The sequence below is a fragment of the Canis lupus genome, chromosome 28 (assembly GCF_048164855.1).
Source record: "Canis lupus baileyi chromosome 28, mCanLup2.hap1, whole genome shotgun sequence".
In the NCBI taxonomy this organism is placed as follows: domain Eukaryota; kingdom Metazoa; phylum Chordata; class Mammalia; order Carnivora; family Canidae; genus Canis; species Canis lupus.
The window spans coordinates 9,181,248-9,200,003 of NC_132865.1; the positions used below are offsets into that span (position 1 = coordinate 9,181,248).

General features: G+C 34.8%; 1 protein-coding gene and 1 pseudogene across 9 annotated transcripts in view; both read left to right on the top strand.

The window, feature by feature from the left end:
- RMDN1 (regulator of microtubule dynamics 1) overlaps positions 1 to 18,756 on the top strand; it is a 59,454-nt gene that overhangs the window by 27,414 nt on the left and 13,284 nt on the right. For all 9 annotated transcript variants that reach the window (XR_012019916.1, XM_072804036.1, XM_072804035.1 and 6 more), the window contains 3 exons: positions 176 to 293; positions 8,839 to 8,935; positions 11,509 to 11,668. Coding sequence is in view for 8 of the 9 variants with exons in the window: in XM_072804032.1 (XP_072660133.1) it covers positions 176 to 293; positions 8,839 to 8,935; positions 11,509 to 11,668 (375 nt within the window). In the remaining variant the exon portion in view is untranslated. The remainder of the gene's footprint in view (positions 1 to 175; positions 294 to 8,838; positions 8,936 to 11,508; positions 11,669 to 18,756) is intronic.
- Positions 300 to 4,330, top strand: LOC140620159 (L-lactate dehydrogenase A-like 6A; annotated as a pseudogene).

Genomic DNA, 18,756 nt, shown 5'->3' on the forward strand with positions numbered 1-18,756 from the left:
ACTAGTTTTACTGAAGGATTTGATAAAGTAAATTTTGAGCCTCCAGTATTCTTAGGCTTGATTGTTTTGGGGGGTAGGAGAAAATCGGTGTGATTTTCTTAATGTAATTTTTGCTTGGAGTAGCTATTCCTTTGCATTTTGTGTTTGATAACTCTGACCATAATTGTTTCCATAGGTGATGGGAAATCTGGGAGCTTTCAAAAGAAGCCTTTTATTCTCAGCCTTACCTTATTTGGGTTTTGAAGCATATCGACTATTTTCCCAGGCTGCTGTGGTTCATGCCACAGCCAAAGGTAAGCCTAAGCTAAACATATGAACTACTTAGAATTACTTATGTTTGTTATATTTGTTGATAACTTTAAGTTATTTTTGAATAAGTAATGAAACTAACATAGGCTATATTCCTACTTTGCTCTATTTGTCAATGAATCTGATAATACATATCTGTGTATGTGTATATATCTGTGTGTGGATATAGCTCTGTGTGTGGATATATATCTTTGTATATGTCATTTCTTCTAGCAGCTAGAGCTCCTTCAGTGAGAAATACTCTGTTCATACTTCATAATTTTATGGGACCCTTGGGGTAGGAGTGTTTTTTAGATTTTTAAGGGGTTGAGGGATAATGGGAGAGGGTTACACCACAGAGAGTATATCTGTGCCTTATGACATAATAATTCTTTTGTTTCCTTAATTCCAAGGTAATATACTCGTCTTGATATAGTTAAGAAAGGTTCAGTTACTTTGAGGTAGAAGTATTTTATTTACAAACAAAATGCGATTTAGTACTAAATATCAAATAACAAGGGTGCCTAGGTGGCTCAGTCAGTTAAGCGTCTGTCTGCCTTTTGCTCAGGTCATGATCTCAGGTTTCTGGGATTGATGGCTTTCCAGCTCCCTGCTTAGTGAGGAGTTGCCTCTCCTTCTGCCCCTCTCTGCTGTTCGTGCTCTCTCCCACTCTCTCAAAATAAATCTTTAAAACAAAACAAAATGTCAAATTACTGATTAAAAAAGTAGAAAAACTATATCAGATTTCTTATTTGGCATTTTGGCATATTATAGATAAGTAAGTGTATATCAAGACTTGCCATATTTAAAAAAAATTTAATTATGTGTGTGTTGACAGAGCCAAAATTTCAGTATATTAGAGAAAAAATTTTAATTTTGGGGTTAAACTTTTTGTTTTTCTTAGTCCCCACCTTTCAGTCATTAAGAAGTGGCTGGAAAAAGAAGCAGAGATTTCATTTTGAGTAGATATTCTTATTAAAATTGTGATAGATGAAGAATTTGAGAATACTAGGTAAAAATTACTAGATATTAAAAAATGACATTATTGATTTCAATTTCCCATGGATATTCTTGTCTTTAAAAGAGCAGATCATTGAGAATTGCTATGTTTTTGTTTTATCTTTCCTTTTTTTTAAATGTATAATTTTTATGAAGGATAAAGTAGAAGAGTTGATTCTTTAGACTTGTCACCTAACTTCAGTTCTCACAGCAACCTTGTAAAGTAAGGACAAACTGTATTATGACACAATAATAATAAATTTTTAAAATGTATCCCTGAGATATGTGCCCAGTGGTTGTAGTTTTAATATTTTAATGTTTTTCTGTGTGTGTATGTGTGTTCCGTAACAGTGTATACATTATATAGATATTTTTTGAATGTAAACTCTACAGCCAATGTGGGCTGGAACTTAGGACCAGGAGATCCACGAGTTATTGTTTCTTGGCCTCTTGGCTAAGATCAAGTGGGAGATCCAAGAGTTGGGAACTCTAATGACTGAGCCAACTAGGGTCCATCCATTACAGTATTAACTTTTTAAAAGAAGCTCACAGTTTTAATTCTTTAAAGTTAAAGTGTGAGAGCAGAGATTAGAACTCTAACCAATTTTTTTGGTCTGTCACATTTAGTTCCAGTGTGCCTTAGCACTATTTCCTTACAGAAATGAGTGCAAAGGTGTAGGCCTCACTGAGCAACAAAATATGACACTCTGAAAGGAAAAACTGAAATTAACTTTAGCTTTCATGGTAATAGTCCATTTTTTCAAAAGTGCCTTTATTTAAAATTATTGCATATTCAGTACATTGAAAAACATTTTAAGATGCTGGACCGTTGGGGGTGGGGTGGCTGCATGAGCTGAGTGTGGTCTCACCTAGCTGCAGTAGTGAGCTGTGTGGGGTAGGGTATTGAACCTTCAACTATTTCTTTACTTTGGGATTCAAATAACTTTAATGTGGCTTTCCTCCATTCCCTTCCTTCACCTGTTGGGTGAGCAGCTATGATCTGAGGTGGGGGAGTCCTGCAGGCAAGCCAGAGGCTAGGCCCTCTAGGAGTGAATGTCTTTTGCCTAGGGATGGCTCTACATTCCTGCCAGGTAACATGCATGCCCCTCAGGGAGAGTTGATCCTTCATCCCTGTCTCCAAGATGGCAACTGTGAGGTGCAAACTGATTAAGAATTTCACTTCGAAGGAGACCATTCATCACAATACGATCTCTCTTCTAGAAACTGAATCACTTGGCATAGCGTGTGCTATCAGTATCGTATTAAAAGGCTTGAGTGATGAACTTGCCTTTGTGGATGTTGATGAATGCAAACTGAAGGGTGAGACAAGGGATGTTCAACATGGAAGCTCTTTCATGAAAATGCCAGATACTGTTTTCAACAAAGATGACCATGTCACTGCAAACCCCAGCCTAGTGATTATCACAGCAGGTGCACACTCAGGGAAAGGAGAGACACATCTTGATGTAGTCCAGAGAAATGTGTCCATCTTTAAATTAACGATTTCCAACATTACCCAGTGTAGTCCTCAGTGCAAAATGATAATTGTTCCAATCCAGTGGATATCTTAACTTATGTAACTTGGAAGTTGAATGCCTTTTCCAAAACCGTATTATTGGAAGTGACTGTAATCTGGACGCTACCCGTTTCCATTTCTTTGTTGGGCAGAGACTTATTAGTATCCACTCAGAAAGCTGTCATGGTTGGGTCCTTGGAGAGCATAGAGACTCAAGTGTACCTGAGTGGAGTGGAGTGAACATTGCTGGTATCCCCTTGAAGGATCTGAATTCAGATATATGAATGGATAAAGATCCTGAGCCCTGGGAAAATGTCCAGAAAGAAATGATAACCTGTGGCTATGAGATGGTTAAAATGAAAGGGTATACTAATTGGGCTGGTGGCCTATCTATAGCTGATTTAACGGAAAGCATTTTGAAGAATCTTAGGAGAATGCATCAAGTTTCCACTATAACTAAGGGCCTCTGTAGAATAAATGAAGTATTCCTTATTGTCCCTTATATCCTGGGATAGAATGGTATTGCAAACCTTACTAAGATAAAGCTGACCCCTGAAGAGGAAGTCTATTTGAGAAAGAGTGCAGAAAGACTTTGGGAAATTCAGGAAGAGATCAAGCTTTAAAGTTATTTAAAGCCACCATTTTGAAGTTATTGAAGGAGAGTAGATGTAGGATTGTATATTAAACGTTTGAATAAACTTGAATTTGTGTGTGTGTGTAGTAGTTGCTGTGTGTGTGTGTTGTAGTAGTAGTAGCAGCAGCTACATGGTCAAAAAGAATGCATGATGTATGTATTTTAATGTGTTATAGAAATTCTGGTTCTTTTCCTTTTCCTTTTTTTTTTTTTTTTTTTTTTAAAGACTTCATTCATGAGAGACACAGAGAGAGAGGCAGAGACAGGCAGAGGGAGAAGCAGGCTCCCTGCAGGAAGCCCAATGTGGGACTCGATCCTGGGACCTGGGATCATGCCCTGTGCCAAAGGCAGATAGATGTTCAGCTGCTGAGCCACCCAGGCGTCCCGAAATTCTGATTCTTTTCATCCAGTACATACTAATTCTTTCATTCTGGCTGGCTTATATATATGTTCATTTGTATGCTATTTTAAAAAAAGTTGTAACTTCTTTATAAATGTAAAATTAAAAGTTTATACAATAGCTCTAATGTTCCAGTCCTAACTCCAAATGAAACCTTGATCCGACCTTAAAATATAGCATTTTAATTAATATTCCAAGGTATAACTTATTCTGAAAACTAAATTTTCTTTATTATAGATTTTTTTATTATAGATTTTAATGAAAATTGTCTTATATTGTAGAATCCTTCCTGTGTTTTCAAGCATATTTGGAGTACTTCGAAAGTTAATACAAAGAACAGGGTGTGGATATATGTTTAGCCTCCTTTGATTTTCTTTAGCTTTATTTTCCTAAATGTTGCTTTATAATTAGTTGATTGGCATGTTCATCATAATTTGTGCAACTAGGCCATAGCCCTTGAAAAAACATCAAATTTTTTTTTTAAAAACTTTATTTTTTTGACAGAGGGAGAGCATGCACACAAGAAGGGGCAGCAGGAGAGGAAGGAGCAGTCTTCCCACTGAATAGGGATCCTGATGTGAAACTTGATCCCAGTACTCTGGGACCATGACCTGAGCTGAAGGCAGATGCCCAGCCAACTGAGCCACCTAGATGCCCTGAAAAAACATCAATTATTGATAAAATATAGAGATGAGGTTTTATTTTAACTTGGAAAATGATCTGTTTCTATAAAACTATAATCAGTCATTACAAGTTTTACTTTGCCATATATCTCTCCCTTCTATTTGTTATACTCTCTGATCTTTATTTTTCATACTTTTTAGGAAATGGTCTTCAGATAATTCCACTCATCAAAAACTGCTCAATTCTCTTTAGAGCTGCTTCATGCTCATTGAGGCCAGTTTAAAAAATTTTTTCCTCTGTTTGTTTACTGGGATACAATCATATACTAAATCATGTTTTTAGAAATTAAAGGCATTTAATTTATTTTTTGACATTTCAGTTGGAATGGGATTGTGGGACTCTTTTTTAAAATGGTAACATCTGTATTTATCACAGGATAGGACAAATACCTACTTGTCAACCATAATTGAAGAATTCCAGTAAATAGTTTCTCATTATTTCTCTAAAATAGACAAAAGTTAAGGTCCCTCAAGATATGCTAATACAGTCACATTACTCTTTTGTGTGTGTGAAGGTTCACTTGTAAAATGCCTAAAAGATAATTACAAGTGGCCCATCTTAAATAAGGATTCTTCATATAAGCACTTCAGTTGTCTCTTTCATATACTTTGATTCCTCTTTGATGAATCCACAGAACTGAGGTCAGTGCTCCTTCATCTGTATTCCTTTGTATTACTACAGAGCATCTTTATCTTTATTTTTTATTTATTTAAGATTTTATTTATTTATTCATGAGAGACAGACAGAGACAAAGGCAGAGGGAGAAGCAGCTCCCTGCAGTGAGCCCAACGTGGGACTCGATCCCGGGTCTCCAGGATCAGGCCCTGGGCTAAAGGCGGTGCTAAATTGCTGAGCCACCCAGGCTGCCCACTACAGAGCATCTTTAGAGGCATTGCTTCCAGTACTGCTGGGACACAGTATTGTTGGTATGAAAAATTTGCCTAAAATGTTGATGATATTCCTACTCAGCCTTCTAGCATCCAGAGAAATCCTAGAGTATCTGGGAAATCTAGATTCTTCTTCTTCTTTTTTTTTTTTTTTTTAAGATTTTATTTATTTATTCATGAGAGAGAGAGAGAGAGAGAGAGAGAGAGAGAGAGATAGGCAGAGGGAGGAGAAGCAGGCTCCATGCAGCAACCCAGTGCAGGACTCGATCCTGGAACTCCAGGACCATGTCTTGGGCCAAAGGCAGATGCTCAACCACTGAGCCACCCACGGGTCCCTAGATACTCGTTTTCTACTTTATAATTTCTGTAAGGAGAAAGTACTTCTACTTCCCAGAAGTAGAACTATTTTGCTTGCTTTGAGGGTAGAGTATTTTTTTTTTTGTCCAGATAGGTCTCACGTGGCAAGAGTATACTTAGCAAGAAAAACTAGAAAACCAAAGTTTACTAGCTTATGTCATATCAATGATATTTTTAAAAATTTCAAGGATTATGATTTTGTACATATTCCTTTTAGGCTAAATTTAGATTTTATTGTACATTTAAGTTAATATCTCAATTCATCTTGGGATATTCATTATTAAGTTGAGAAGTAATTGACTTTAAAAGTTTAGTCTATTTCATACAATATGGTCTCTTTATGTTAGTAACATAGCTTATTTTTAAATATTTTCAGGAAAAGTACAGAGCATTAAACAAGTAAAAACCCACACAGCTGATTTGCAGATATGAGTGGTCTACCTGTTTCCAACCTAGTGCCTATGTGAGTCTGTAGTATCAGAGTAAGTGCGCTTTTTTCTTGTAAATTGCACACTGCATGATTTTAGAAATTTATCTCTAAGAAACAAGAAAGAAATACATATTTAGAGCCTGGATATGATGGTTTATGGACCTATACTGTGTAATAAAAAAGTAGATAAGTGATTTAAGAAGTTAAGAAAGACTAGTACACACAAAAATGTACACACACTAGTACATTAAATTATTCACTTAATTTCTACAGTTTTCTTTTAATTACATGGGTGATGAGATACAGCATTCCTAGATCATGTTAAGGACAGTAATCCCAGTCTTCTCAGAAAAGGCTGAGCAAAATCATGGATAGAATTAAATGTAACTTTGTTATTTACACATAGCATGTATACATTCAAATATGCCAGGTCAGTATATTTAATACTGTAGAAGTTTTCTGTCACAGAGCTGTCACAGATTACCACAAATTTAGCAACCTAAAACAACATAAACTTGCTGTTTTATAGTTCTGTAGTTCAGAAGTCCAAAATGGGTCCCATTGGATTAAAATCAACACATTGGTAGAGCTGTGTTCCAGACTCTAGGGGAGAATCACTTTGTTTTCAGCTTCTAGAGGTTTTCCACATTCCTAAGCTGAAGACCCCTTTCCTCGGCTGAAGACCCCTTTTGTCCATATTTCAAGCCAGGAATCATTTCACTCTGCCTTTATTTTCATTGTTAAACCTTCTTTGAGTTTATTCTTCTAACTTTGTCTTCTACTTTTAAGGACTCTTATGATTATATTGGGCCCCCTGGCTAATCCAAGGTCATTTCCTATTTTAAGGTTAGCTGATGAATAGCCTTAGTTCTAGTTACAAACTTAATTCCCTTTTGCCAGATGTACAGATTCTAGGGACTAAGTCGTAGACATTTTTATGGCCATTATTCTGCCTACCACACATATCGACTAAGAATGCTAAGGATCACTAATTTTTCTTAAGGATCTTTGAGTTGTTGGGGCACCTGGCCGGCTCAGTTAGTGTAGAGCATGAAACTCTTGATCTCAGAGTTGTAAGTTTGAGCCCCAGGTTGGGTGTAGAAATTACTTAAAAAAAAAAAAAATTTTTTTTTAAAGATAATATTCATTCATGAGAGACACAGAGAGAGGCAGAGACACAGGCAGAGGGAGAAGCAGGCTCCATGCGGAGGCCCCGATGTGGGACTTGATCCCGGAACCCTGGGATCATGCTCTGAGCCGAAGGCAGATGCTCAACCACTGAGCCACCCAGGCATCTTGAAAAAATAAAATCTTAAAACAAAAATCTTTGGGTTCTTATACCTTAATTTGGAGAATCAGCCACTGGTAAAGATATAGGATAAAATGGAAGCAAACTTAGGAAAATTAAACAGCCATATGTATATTGAACTATGGCATCCAACCAGATTGAATGAAGTAGGAATAAGGAAGAATTTGCTATTGTCATTCATTTTTTTCTTAAACTATTTTTTTTTAAATTTTTATTTATTTATGATAGTCACAGAGAGAGAGAGAGAGAGAGGCAGAGACAGAGACATAGGCAGAGGGAGAAGCAGGCTCCATGCACCAGGAACCCGACGTGGGATTTGATCCCGGGTCTCCAGGATCACGCCCTGGGCCAAAGGCAGGCGCCAAACCGCTGCGCCACCCAGGGATCCCTTACACTATTTTTATAATTACATTATGATGTTAACTTGGTAAAAAATACTTCACTTTACATAGTTGTGTCAAATTCAAGAGATTTTTTTCTGGTCTAGATTTTAATTTTTCAAAAATTAAAAAAAAAGCTCAAATATGCTATTATCAATTAAAGCATAGTAAGGTAAATAATAAATTTGATTGAATGTATTGAAATGTTGTTGGCTTGTATGTAAGACTAAGTAATATAGTACCCTTATAGAAGACAAATATGTAAGTTCCTTATTAATAATTGGAATATCCTGAAATTCAAGCTTGCTGTTTTTTTTTTTTTCCCCAGGAAATAGATTTTTTTTAGAGCATCACATTGTCTATAAGGTTTATATATTTTGTAGTAATGTATAAACTAGTTAAAGAATTGATTGGAGCCGAGTGGCAGTGAGGTAAGTTTCAGATTCTCTGTATATTTAAATTCATCTAAGGTTTTGATGGCAAGTTTGACTTTTTCCATAACAGTGTCTTTATAAGTTAGGTCATAAAGAGAATCTAGTGAAACAGTGTGGTGTGGTCCATGCAAATGAATAATGTTCAGTGCTGGAAGTGGATGTTCTCATTTTCTGTAATAGATAGTACTTAGCAACAAAGAGTTTGTGTGTGTGGAGACTAAGGGTACTATAAATTCCTCACAGGAAATTGCTTTCTTCATTTTAAAAAAATGTATCCTATTTAGTCAGTTCCACAATGTTTTCTAATCTTTTTATTTTCTGTGGTTTCAGTAAATCACTTACTGTGATAGCTTCATACTTACCTCTACTACACTTACATCTAGAAACTTCAGAATTTCTGATCTTCTTTTATAGATGATTTTTATATCTAATTTGTTTTGCTTAAATCTGAAAATGTTTCTTAGAATTGTTGCTGCTGGTTTTGGAAGCCCTACTTTATTGTGTCTTTTTTCATTTTTAGTTTTCGGAGTTGAAGAAATTCTTGAACAAGCAGACTACCTATATGAGAGTGGAGAAACAGAAAAACTTTATCAATTGCTTACCCAATATAAGGAAAGGTAGGCAATCTATGATAAAGTTTTTATTGCAAAATTATATTTCTTACAGTTTATAGTATGAATTTTCCTTTTTAAAAATTTTACTTTTTTAATTTAATTTTTTTAAAAGATTTTATTTATTCATCAGAGTCACAGAGAGAGAGGGAGAGACATAGGTAGAGGGAGATGTAGGCTTCGTGCAAGGAGCCCAACGTGAGACTTGATCCCAGGACCCCAGGATCACACCCTGAGCTGAAGGCAGACACTCAACTGCTGAGCCAAAATTAAATTGGATTCCAATTTAATTTTTTTTAAAGATTTTATTTATTTATTTGTAGAGACACAGAGAAGAGAGAAGGAGAGAGAGAGACAGGCAGAGGGAGGAGCAGGCTCCATACAGGGAGCCCGACATGGGACTCGATCCTCGGTCTCCAGGATCACACCCCTGGCTGCAGGCAGCGCCAAACCACTGCGCCACTGGGGCTGCCCCCAATTTAATTTTTTAAAAGATTTTGAGAGAGTGCATGCACACAAGCAGGGGGAGCAGCAGGCAGAGGGAAGGGAAGAAGCAGACTCCCCAGTGAGAGGGCCCGATGTGGGGCTCCATCCTAGGACCCTGGGATTATGGGCTGAGCTGGAGGCGGCCTTAACTGACCGCCTCCCAGGTGCCCCTGTAGTATGATGTTTCTTGCAGTAAATGATTCACAAGTGCTACATGTATCTCATTGATTTAGAAAAGGTGATTCTCCATACTCATTTTAGTAGAATGTTGAATTATTTATTCCATTTTGTTATTTTGCTTTGGATCATATGAGGTAGTCATTGAATATATGGTTACTTCCTCTATCTATTTGTATACTTCTCATTTTTTAAGTCAATTTTCTTATTGGCATAAGATGTAAGTGAATTAGGATTTTTGTATGCCATCATTGAATAGTATCTGTGTATCACTATATTTTTTTAAAAAAAGGTTTTACTTATTTATTCACGAGAGACACAGAGGCAGAGACACAGGCAGAAGGAGAAGCAGGCTCCATAGAGGGAGCCTGACGTGGGACTCGATCCCGGGACTCCAGGATCACGCCCTGGGCCCAAGGCAGGTGCTTAACCGCTGAGCCACCCAGGTGTCCCTGTGTGTCACTTTAGAAGCAGTTTTTTAGAGAAACTAAAAATACCTCCTTTTTCTATTTTTAGTATTAGATTACATGTTTAGTTCATAGTATCAATATGCACATAGTATCAATATCAGTTTTTGGGAGGATGCTGGAAGGAGATTGTAAAATAGGTTTAATAAAGGCTAAATTGGCATTTTCAGATCACAAAACTATCTAATCTCCTAAACTAAAAATATTGAGTCATTTTCAGCTATCTTTCTTAGATTCCCAAGACCAGTTCTTTCTTTACGACCTATCAATTTTACTTCCTAAATATCTATAGAATCCACTTTTTCTTCTCCATTTTCGCTTAGTTACTTATGGTAGCATGTTTGACATTTTCTGGTCATTTCAGTAATTACTTGAAAAGTAAACTGTAAGATAGTTACTCCATCTTTATTTAATTATAAATATACTATTGCTACCTTTAATTTCAAAATTTTATGTGAATACTGTTTTTTTGTTAAGAAATACGTAATGGGGGGATGGATTCCTGGGTGGCTCAGCGGTTTGGCACCTGCCTTTGGCCCAGGGCACGATCCTAGAGTCCCGGGATCAAGTCCCACGTCGGGCTCCCGGCATGGAGCCTGCTTCTCCCTCCTCCTGTGTCTCTGCCTCTCTCTCTTTCTCTCTCTCTCTCTCTCTCTCTCTCTATCATGAATAAATAAAATAAAATAAAATAAAATAAAATAAAATAAAATAAAATAAAAATACGTAATGGGCTTAAAGGCAAACATTTAATAAAAAGGATAAAGAGTTTAATCTTTTAAAAATATGTCTAACTCTTAACTGTGATTACTATTTTATTAACCATTTCTTGTTTTATGTAAGTATATTCATAGGGATATTCTTCAAGGAGTCCAGTGCCCTTACTTGAAATATTCCATACTTCATGGCATGGATAACACATTCAAACATGAGATTTATTTTGAGATTCTGTTATATTCAATCATTTATTTACTAATACATACTTATCATATACCTATTGTGTGCCAGATACTATATTTGAGGCTAGGGATATAGCAGTTTTCTTTTTTTAAAGCATGACCTGGTCTCTACAGATTATGTATTTTGTGGTATGGTCTGAACCAGTTAGTGAGCTGTCTGAAGTGCCAGTACACTCAAGCATCAAGTAGATGTTAAATTTTGTAGTGCAAGTGTTTAGAGAATTCAGATACAAAGCTAACTTTCTAAGGAAGCTAGTATTTTGGAGAATATAGGAAAGTGAATATTTATGTACAATATTGGATATCTTATAGGAAATTTTAGCAAAGAAAGTTTGTATGTGAAAGAATATAACATTATGAATCTTTTGATACTTTTGATACTGCTATATCTTCATTGACCGGAAAGATTATCATATGTATTCATTAGTGATGTGACCTTTAACAAATTTTAAATGTGAGCTAAAATGGTTATTTTATATTTATTTCAAATTAGTGAAGATGCAGAGTTACTGTGGCGATTGGCACGTGCATCACGTGATATAGCTCAGCTTAGTGGAACCTCAGAAGAGGAGAAAAAACTCTTGGTCTATGAAGCTCTAGAGTATGCAAAAAGAGCACTAGAAAAAAATGAATCCAGTTTTGCAGCTCATAAGGTGAGGTGCTTAAAAGTAATGAAACTTACCATCTGGGGGGTACATTGGTCTGTACTTTACCTATTATTCCTGTTTACACAGGAAAGAAGAAAATTTGTCTATTTTAAAGAACTAGGGAAGAGATCTATAACATTTTTTCAAAAAGATGTTTTTTTTCTTTGTATTCTTGAGCATTTATTCTAACTTTATTAATGTGCTGATAAATTATTTTTGTGAACGCTTATTTTTAAAGCAAAAGTGTTAGTAGTTTCATGAATTACCTATGTCTTTCTTCCTGGTATTATAAGCACTTAACAAATGTTACTCATTTTCCTCATATTATATTTCTGTTTTAGGTAGAGGTGAGGATAGAGCAGCTGTACAGCTGAGACCTAGTATAACTTTCACATGTAACTCTGCTAGTTTCTAAATTTCCTAACTGGTTTAAAGTTTTAGTGGACACTGGGGAGACACCTGGGGACATTACTGGTATTTTGGATTAGGACATCACTTTATGATGTTGGACTGTCCTCACTAGAGCTGCTAAATCATTGTGACAATCAAATTTCATCTCCACCCTTTTTCAAATGCTACTTTAAGAGGGGCCAGTCTCTGTCAACACCCCACTAATACTGATTTTTATTAATAAATATGGATTCCTTTGTTTTCTTTTATAGCCCATCTTTGCTATACATGAAAAGAATGTTCATTTAGCTATTATTGGGAGTCTTATATAAATGTCATTCAAATCAAGTTGGTTGATAGTGTTGTTCAAGTCTTTTGTATCCTTACAAAAAGCAGATTTTCTATCTGCAAGTTCTGTAAGTTATTGGGAGAGGCACGTTGAAATGTCCAAGTGTAATTGTAGCTTTGTCTCTTTGCAATTTTATTAATTTTACAGCATGTATTTTAAAGTTTATATTAGAATATAAGCATTTTGGATTACTATATTTTCTTGATACACCGACCTCTTTATCATTTTAAAGGGATCCCGTTTATCTTTGAAATACTCTTGGTTTTATAGTCTACTTTTTCTTTAAATGCTAGCATGTTATATCCTTTTCTGTCCTTTTATCTCTGTATTTAACACGTAGTTGTAAACAAGTGATTAAGTTTTGCTTTTATTTTTACTTATATATTTCACACTAGGTAAAATTCATCATTAGTACATGTACACTTCAGTGGTTTTAGCATTTTTCCCTGTGTTGTGCAACCATCAGCACTAATTCCAGAATATCTCTGTTACCTCAAAAACAAACCCTTTACCTACTACCAGTTTAGTTTCTTTGATTGCTTGTGCTTTTGGTGTCATATCTAAAAAACACCACAGATTTTTCACCTATGTTTGTTTCTAAGAGTTTTATATTTTTTAGCTGTTATATTTAGGTCTTTTATCTTTAAGAGTTAGCTTTTATACATCGTGAGGTAGGAGTTCAAGGTCATTCTTTTGCATGTAAATATCCAGTTGTCCTAGCACTATTTGTTACAAAAATCAGTTGAACATAAATGTATGAGTTTATTTTTGAATTCTCAATTCTATTTCATTGGTCTGTGTGTAGGACCTGTTGATCTTTGTAATAGTATCCCAGTGTCTTGATTATTATAGCTTTGTGGTAAGTTTTGAAATAAGGAACTGAGTCTTCCAGCTGTTCTTTCAAGATTGTTTTGACTATTCTGAGGTCCTTTAATTTCCATATGTATTTTAGGATCAGCTTATAAATTTCTGCAAAGAAGCCAGTTGGGTTTTTGATAAGGATTACATTGAATCTGTAGGTTAGTTTTGGGGAGTATTGCCATCTTAACAGCATTGTATCTTCCAGCCCATAGATACATGTTATGTGTCCATTTATTTAGATCTTTTTCTTCTTTCAGCAGTGCTTTATAATTTGCAGTGTTCAAGTCTTGTGCTTCTTTGGCTAAATTTATTCTTTAAGTATTTTATTCTTTTTGATGCTATTGGAATCTTATTTTCATATTGTTCATTGCAAGTGTATAGGAGTGCAACTGATATTTGTATATTGATTTTATATCCTGTAGCTTTGCTGAATTCATTTATTGGTTCTAGTTCTGTAGATTAGTTTTTTTCCCTATATATGATCATGTCATTTATAAATAAACCATCTATTGATAGTTTTTCTTTTCTTTTCCAATCTGGACACCTATTATTTCTTCATCTTGCTCAATTTCTTAAAACTTCAGTACAATGTTGAGTAGAAGTGGCAAGAGTGAATATTTTTGTCTTGTTCCTGTTTATAGGAGGGGAGCTATTAGGCTTTCACCATTTACTGTGGTTACTATATGGGTTTTCTATAAATTACCAGATTGAGAAAGTTTTCTTGTATTCCTAGTTTGTTGTTTTTATCATGAAAGGGTATTGGGTTTTGTAAGATGCTTTTTTCCTGTGTCTGTTGAGATGGTCATGTTGGTTTTCCCCCATCCATCATTGTATTAATGTGGTATCTTATATCAGTTGATTTTCATATGGTTAACCAACCTTATATTTTGGGATAAGTCCCACTTGGTCATGCTGTCTAATCCTATTCATATACTGCTGAATTCAGCTTGCCATTATTCTGTTGAGGAATTTTGCATCATAAGAGAAACTACTCTTTAGTTCTCCTTTTTCTTTTTCTCTGGTTTTATTGAGAAAGAATTGACGTACATTGCTGTGTAAGTTTAAGCATACAGCACAGTGGTTTGCTTTGCATACTATTGTGAAATGATTACCACAATAGGTAAAGGTCTTGTAATATAGATGCGATAAAAAAGGAAAGAGAAAAAAAAAATTTTTTTCCTCATGATGAGAACCCTTAGGGTTTACACTCTTACGAACTTTCTTATGTAACATATATCAGTGTTAGCTATAGTCTTCATGTTGTACATTACATCCATAGCACAGTTCACCCTTGAACAACATGCAGTTTGAAATCCACATACAACTTTGACTTCCCAAAAACATAGCTACTAAATACCTGGTGACTGGAACCTTTAATGATAACAAATAACCTATACATATTTTGTATGTTATATGGCTTATGTACTGTATTCTTAAAGTAAATAACAGAAAAGAGAATATTACTAAAAAATGGTAAGGAAGAGAAAGATTTACAGTATATTTTCAAAAATCCATGTATAAATGGATCTGTACAGTTTAAATTTGTGTTGTTCAACTGTATTTATTTATCTTATAACTGGAAGTTTGTACCTCTTGACCACCTTCCTTTAATTCCCCCTTTTCCCACTCTCTGCCTCTGGTAACCACAAGTCTTATGATTGTTTTTATTTTTTTGTTTATTTTAAGATTCTACGTGTGAGTGAGATCATACAGTATTTTTATTTCACTTAGCATAATGCCTTTAGAGTCCCTCCATGTTGTTGTAAATGGCAGGATTTCCTTGTTTTTCTATGGTTGAATAATAAATTTTGTTGTGTGTATGTATGCACACCACAACTGCTTTATCATCTGTTGATCTGTACTTAGGTTGTTTCCATTTATGGCTCTTGCAAATGCTGCTTTGAACATGGAGGTGCAGGTATCTTTTCAAGTAGGTGTTTTCTTTTTTTTCTTTTTTTATAAATTCCCAAGTGTAACTGCTGGATCATATGGTAACTCTATTTTTAATTTTTTGAGGATTGGCTGTACCAATTTAGAATCCCAACAGTGCATAAGGGTTTCCTTTTTTCCACATCCATTCATCTCTCTTTGATGATGGGCATTCATTCTAACAGGTGTGAGGCGATACCTCGTTGCTGTTTTAATTTGCATTTCCTTAATGACCAGTGATGTTGAGCATCTTTTGTAGGCCTTTCATTAATGCTCTGTACTTTTCCTTTCATATATCTTCTTTGGAGAAATGTCTATTTAGGTCCTCTGCCCATTTTTTAGTTGTGTTATTTTGTTTGTTTTTTTGCTATTCTATGTAATTGTTTGAATTATAATTCAGATATTAATCCTTTATTAGATATAGTGTTTGCAAATACTTTCTCCCATTTGGTAGACCTTTTCATTTTGTTGATGGTTTCTTTTCTGTGCTGAAGCTTTTTAGTTTGATGTAGTTCCACTTGTTTATTTTTTATTTTGTTGCCTGTGCTTTAGATGTCCTATCCAAAAAATTGTTACCAAGAACTATAAGATGTGTCCAGTTTTATTCCTTTACATGTGAATACCCAATAATCCCAGTGCCATTTTTGTAGTTTGTCCTTTCTTAGTTGAATATTCTTAGTTCCCTTGTCAGATATTAGTTGTCTGTATATTCTTGGGTTTACTTCTGGGTTTTCGGTTCTGTTCCACTAGTCTATTTGTTTCTATGTCACTATCATGCTGTTTTAATGACTATAGCTTTATAGAATAGCTTGTTCTTCTTTCTCAGGATTTTGTTGACTATTCTGCATCTTTTGTGGTTCCCTATAAATTTTAGGTGTGTTTTTTTCTACTTCTGTGAAAAATGCCATTGGTATCTTCATAGGGGTTGCTTTGAATCTGTAGCTGGCTTTTGGTAGTATTGCTATTGTAGCAATATTAATTCTTCCCATCCATGAATGTAGGCTACCTTTCCACTTATTTATATTTGATTTCTTTCATCATTGTCTTGCATTTTTCGGGAGAGAAATTTTCACCTTCTTAAATAACTTACTCGTACTTGATTATTTTTGATCTTTTTAAAAACTGGATGTTTCTTTTTCAGAAAATTTGTTAGGTTATAGAATTGCTACTGATTTTTGCATGTTAATTTTATATCCTACAGCTTCACTAAATCCATCTAATCAAATGGCTTTTTAGTTGAGTCTTTAGGACATTCTGTATATAAAATCATGTCATGTGCAAATAGACATTTTTTTTTCTTGCCTGATTGCTCTCGATAGGACTTCAAGTACTAGGTTGAATAGGAGTGGTAAGAGTGAGTACCCTTGTCTTGTTCTTAAAGGAGGTTTTCAACTTTTCATCATTGAGTATGATGGATGTTACCTACAGATTTATCACATATGGTCTTCATTATGTTGAGATATGTTCCTTCTATCTCTAATTCAACTTTTTGGAGTTTTTATCATGAATGAATGTTGAGTTTTGTCTATGTTTAATATTTGCTGAATTTGGTTTAGTATTTTATTGAGAATTTCTGCAACTATATTAGGTTTCTTTTATTGTGATGTTTTGTGATGGTTTTGATATCAGAGTAACACTGGTGTCAGAACACTTAAGAAATGTTCACTGTTTTTCTATTTTTGGGGGAGAGTTAAGAGAAGTGTGGTGTTAATTCTAACATTTGGTAGAATTTGCCAATGAAGCCATCTGGTCCTGGTATTCACTTTGTTGAAAGTTCTTTTGATTACTAACTCTGTAGTATTACTTATTATTCATTTATTCAGATTTTTTTTTGTTTATTCTTAAGTCAGTTTGACTGTTGTTTCTAGGAATTTTTTCACATTTGCTAGGTCACTTAATCTATTGCCATACAGTTATTTTGCTATTCCCTTATAATCTTTTATTCCTAGGTTTATTACTGAGGTTAGTAGTAATGTATGTCCTCTTTGATTCATGATTTTAGTAATTTTTCTTTTTATGTCTAGGTAATGGTTTATAAATGTTGATCCTTTCAGAGAATTAACTTGGTTTTGCTACTCTTCTCCATTTTACCTATATTTTATTTAATTCTGGGAGTGCCTGAGTGGCTCAGCAGTTTGGCGTCTGCCTTCGGCCTAGGGCATGATCCCAGAGTCCCAGGATCGAGTCCCACTTTGGGCTCCCTGCATGAAGCCTGCTTCTCCCTCTGCCTATGTCTCTGCCTCTCTCTGTGTGTGTGTGTGTCTTAAGAATAAATAAATAAAATCTTTTAAAAAAATTATTTCCACTCTAATCTTTATTCCTTGTTTCTACTTACTTGGCTTAGTTTGCTCTTTTTCTAGTTTCTTAAGGCCAGGTTATTGATTTGATCTTTCTTTAAGGTAGCCATTTATAGTCATAAGTTTCCTTCTGAATACAACTTTGCTGAATCCCACAAATTCTGTTAGGTTGTGCTATTTTTGTTCTTCTCAATGAATTTTTAAATTTTTTGGTGATTTTTAAAAATTTGACTCATTAGTTATTTAGGAATATGGTTTTTTAAAAAAAATATTTATTTGAGAGAGAGCAAAGATAGGGAAGGGGAAGAGGGAGAGAGAGATCTCAAGCAGACTCTCTGCTAAGCATGAAGGCTGCCTTGGGGCTGAATCTCACAACTTTGAGATTGTGACCTGAGCTGAAACCAAGAGTCAGATGCTTAATCAACTAAGCTACCCTAGGAATGTGTCGTTTTAATTTCCACATAATTGTGAATTATCCAAATTTCCTTCTTTAATAAAATATTTTCATTTCACGGTGGTCAGAATGTACTCTGGTTTCTGTCTTATAAAATTTGAGACTTTTTTTACATCTTAATATATTGTCTATTTGAAATTTCCAGCTATGTAGTTGAATTGTCTTTTTCTACCTTCAAGTCTGTTAGTTTTTGCTTTATTTATTCTGGGGCTCTGTTGTTAGGTGTATATCTGTTTTTAATTGTTATATGTTAATAATGTGTTTCTTTGTCTCTCATGTAATAATTTTGGCCTTAAAGTGTATTTTGTGTCTGATTACCTAATTCTAATTAATACCTAATACCACTTCAGCTCTCTTGTGAGTATGAAACCATACTCATGATATGATTTATGCATGATAAAATTCCCCCTTTTTACTTTAAATCTGTATACCTCTGAATCTAAATTTTGTAGACAATATATACTTGAATCATGCATTTTAATACATTCTGCTAATCTTTGCCCCTTAATTGGAGAGTTTAACCTATTCACATGTAATTGACAAAAATAAATTCTTTTGTAATTCTGCTATTTGTTTTCAATCTTTTGTTTCTCAAGTCCTCCATTAGTGTCCTTTAGTATTTTATTTTTAAAGATTTTATTTATTCATGAGAGACACAGAGGCAGAGACATAGGCAGAGGGAGAAGCAGGCTCCCCATGAGGAATGTGATGTGGGACTTGAACCCAGGAGCCTGGAATCCCAACCGGAGCCAAAGACTCAACCACTGAGCCACCCAGGCATCCCTGGGTTTATTTTGTTGTACCATTTTAATTC